The sequence below is a fragment of the Apis dorsata genome, unplaced genomic scaffold (assembly GCF_000469605.1).
Source record: "Apis dorsata unplaced genomic scaffold, Apis dorsata 1.3 scaffold_887, whole genome shotgun sequence".
In the NCBI taxonomy this organism is placed as follows: Eukaryota; Metazoa; Arthropoda; class Insecta; order Hymenoptera; family Apidae; genus Apis; species Apis dorsata.
The window spans coordinates 484,821-488,591 of NW_006264003.1; the positions used below are offsets into that span (position 1 = coordinate 484,821).

At 21.7% G+C, this 3,771-nt stretch overlaps 1 protein-coding gene across 1 annotated transcript in view; it reads right to left on the reverse strand.

Annotated features, from left to right (window-relative positions):
* The window catches only part of LOC102682008 (CCR4-NOT transcription complex subunit 6-like), a 92,524-nt gene extending 89,637 nt beyond the window's left edge, over window positions 1-2,887 (reverse strand). Inside the window, exon 1 of the mRNA XM_006623403.2 lies at window positions 2,675-2,887. Coding sequence (XP_006623466.1) covers window positions 2,675-2,744 — 70 coding nt within the window. The 5' untranslated portion in view covers window positions 2,745-2,887. The remainder of the gene's footprint in view (window positions 1-2,674) is intronic.
* Between the last annotated feature and the right edge of the window lie 884 nt (window positions 2,888-3,771).

Sequence of the window (3,771 nt, forward strand, 5' to 3'; positions counted from 1 at the left end):
AATTTCATTTAAAAAATAAAAAATAATTTCAATTTTGATTAAATTAGAACTTAATCGTTAATTATAATTAATATTACATTTTTCAATATATTCAATCCTAATATTTAATCAATTGAATCAAACATTTAAATCAATCACGATTCTAATCCAAGTACAAATTTTAATTAATTAATGCTCAATTCTGTGTTTTAAGAATTTCGAATTATAAAAATAATAAATAATTTAAAAATCTTAAAAATATTTCAAAAGATTCTCGAAATCTCTAGTCTTTCATCCTTCCTATACATATCTTATTGTAGAATTGCAATATATATACGAAAAAATTAATACTGAAATTTTTATTCTCTCTAACTTTATTTATTCAATCTAATCAAATAAAAAAAATTCATAATTAAAACATTTATAAAAAAAAAATAAATAAATAAAATGTTTTTCCTAAATTAATGAAAAATAAAGAAAAAGAAACGAGAACAATAATGTTGCATCGATCGAAGTAAATTCATAGCAGCATATACTTACATGCATATTAGTTTCATACGTATTCGTAGAATCATTCAAAGTTTCTATCGAAGTACGATCACGGCAGATGGTTTGACTTGGAAGAACACTCATGTCAGAAATCAGACGACGTTTCGTATTTCAGTTCGTAAATAGAGTTAGCACTTGAAATCTGTGTTACCAGAAAAAACTAAAGGTTAATATTTTTTATTTTTCCTTTTCTCTGTCAAACCATTCAAGAATCGATGTCTTTAATATATAAGCGATTCGTAGCTTCATGTCGTGAGCTGATTATTAATTTTTCGTATTCTTACTCTTTTTATTAAAATTCTCTCGTATTCTTCGATTACATAGAGATTTACCACGTCTATGTTTGATCGTACTTTTAACATTAATAGATATTGCGCGAATTTTTCATGTCAATTTTTCATTGTTTCAATATTTTAATTTTTGTAACTTCGATATTTCATTTTAAATGATTGTTATGTTGTAAAATAATTCATTTTATAAAGATATTAATTTCCTTTCGTAATATTTAAGAATTATTGCTGATTAATACGATTAATACGATAATTATATAATATATATAATACAATATTTATATAAAAAGTTATTATAATTAGACAAAATTTATTATAATTAGCAAAACGACCTATATTTTTATTTTATTTAAATTTATCAAATTTATTTTTATACAAAGTATCTATTTTATATAAATATAGTCTCTTAAGGAAGCAATATTTATGTAATAATATTTATAATATTTATTCAATATAAGAAGAAATTATATATAATATTAATAATTTTCTATAGATTGATATGTATAAATTATATGAAAGTCTATTTGAATTTTTTAAATTCATTTTTTCATCGCATTTATTAATGTAGTTTATTTTCTATAAAAAAAAAAAAAAATACTAAGATATTTTATTGAAAAATTTTTAGTTTAGGAAATATTTTAACTTGTTAAAGTTTGTAAAAGTTATCATATGAAAAACGAAAAAAACAAAGAATTGTGAATAACTTGTCTTTGATATGATAAGTTTTATAAATTACAGAGTTTATTTCAAGTTATAATAATTCCTAAACTAATGATTTTTTGACATAAATAATTTAAGTAATAAATAATAAAAATTATCCAATATAAATATAATCCAATTTAAAAAAACAAAGACCATCTTGGACCTCTATCAGAAACTATTAATATTAATTTTATTAGAATTGTATAATATATATTTCTTCTTATAAACAATTTTTGTAAGAATATTTTCATTACAACAATTTTTAAATAATATTACACGATATTTTATTATTTTTTCTTTAAAAAATATTTCACTTTATTCAGATAAAATATATACTCTGTACATACATTTATTTTTTTAAATTCTATCAAATTTTATATTTATTATGAAGATTAAAAAACATATATAGATAGATTAGAGATTAAAATTTTTCTAACATTCATAAGATTAAATATTTTATGACTAAGTTATGTAATAATTTTTAAAAAGTTTATTGAATTAGTTTTTAATTAGAATGAACAAAAAACAAAAAAAAATAAATTAAAAGAAAGTGAAATGATTTGCAAAAAAATTACTTCTTTCTCTCTTTTTCTTTTGAATTTTAAAGTTATAAGAAAAGAGTATATTTGTATTGACGACTCTAAACACTGTCTTAAAACTTAAGAAAACTGAAAACTTTCTTTCTATTAGATTGCATAAAAAGTTATTATAGCATATAAAATATTTGCATACATATACTATCTGTGAATTTTTTACACTAAAATATTTGATTTCCTCCTAAACGAGGTAAACTAAGAAGGAAGAAACGAAAGGAGAAGCTAAGTAGAAAAGAACACACAATTAAGTTGTTCGAGGTAACAGTTTCCTACTGAAAAGAGAAAATAGCATCAATTTGAATTCGCACACCAAAGAATCAAAAATTTTACTCTCTTCTCTTTTCCTGTGAAAACTGATCAAGCTTTTATAAAAAAAAGCTTCTGGAATATGCTTTTCGATTAACAGGACAATTCAAAATTTTATTTTCAATTATCCAAATTGAAACATATAATGTACCAGGGACAAGTAAGATCTCCTTTTTGACAAGGAGAAGGAGACAACACTAATAACAAACATGTTCCAGAAAGGTCACAATAATGCACACAATTTGTCCACACCTTGTGAGGAGGAGGTGTACGACTGGCATGAACGCACGATAAATCTAGAGTCCTGACCGCAAGTGCCCATTCCAAATCCTCCATAAACTAGCTACAACCTGCAACACAAACAAAGCCCCTGGTATTGATAAGATTACCTACACCAAAGATATTAAAATTACATAGCAAAATTACATTTCATTATGCAACTTTACTAGATCTACAAATTATACTTCAAAACAACACTTTTTTTTTCATTCTTTTTCTAAGAAAATAATTTTTCCAAAATCCTGAAGGTATCCGATAAAGTCAATTTAATAAGCCTAAGTTTAATATCAGAAAATCATAAATATAAAAAAATAATCATAAATATCATAAAATATATTGTATATTGCAAATAAAACATTTTTTATAAAATGTAAAATATATATATAGAGATGCAATCTTGTGTCAAGATTACATTTATAATTCTATAAATCCTAAATTGTACAGAAGTCATATCTCTGAATTATAAAAAAAAAAAATGTACATCAAAACAGCATTATAGATTTCGTTTAATTTTGCATAGCAGAAAATCTATCATGGGATGAAAATAATAGATTTGTTCATGCATATTTAATTAATAGACACTTGCATACTTGAATATCTTTTGAATAAATATAAGATGAATAATTGATCTTGAAAATGAATCTTTCGATAACTATTAGTATATAATTATTAATTAGAATCAATTCCAAAAATCTAAATTCATAATGCTTATTCTAAAAATTAATATTCTAATAATTATTAACAATTCATATTTGAAAGTATTAGATATGAATATACTAGATATTATAAAGATTATGATATGATAATATTATATATACATAATAATATTATTGTGTCAAAATAATTTAGAAATATAATGTAATGTTACAAATTCAGTGACTTTTTTTCTTATAATCATTCCAACAACATAAATTTTTCTTAAAAATTCCGTTAATAGCATTTTTAAAATACAATATATTTTATATGAATACATATATATATATTGAATATTAATTAATTAATAGAAGTAGAATTTAAGAAGAAAACACCGAATAACTAAGAAAAGTGTTGTCGAAATGTTATTTCAATCG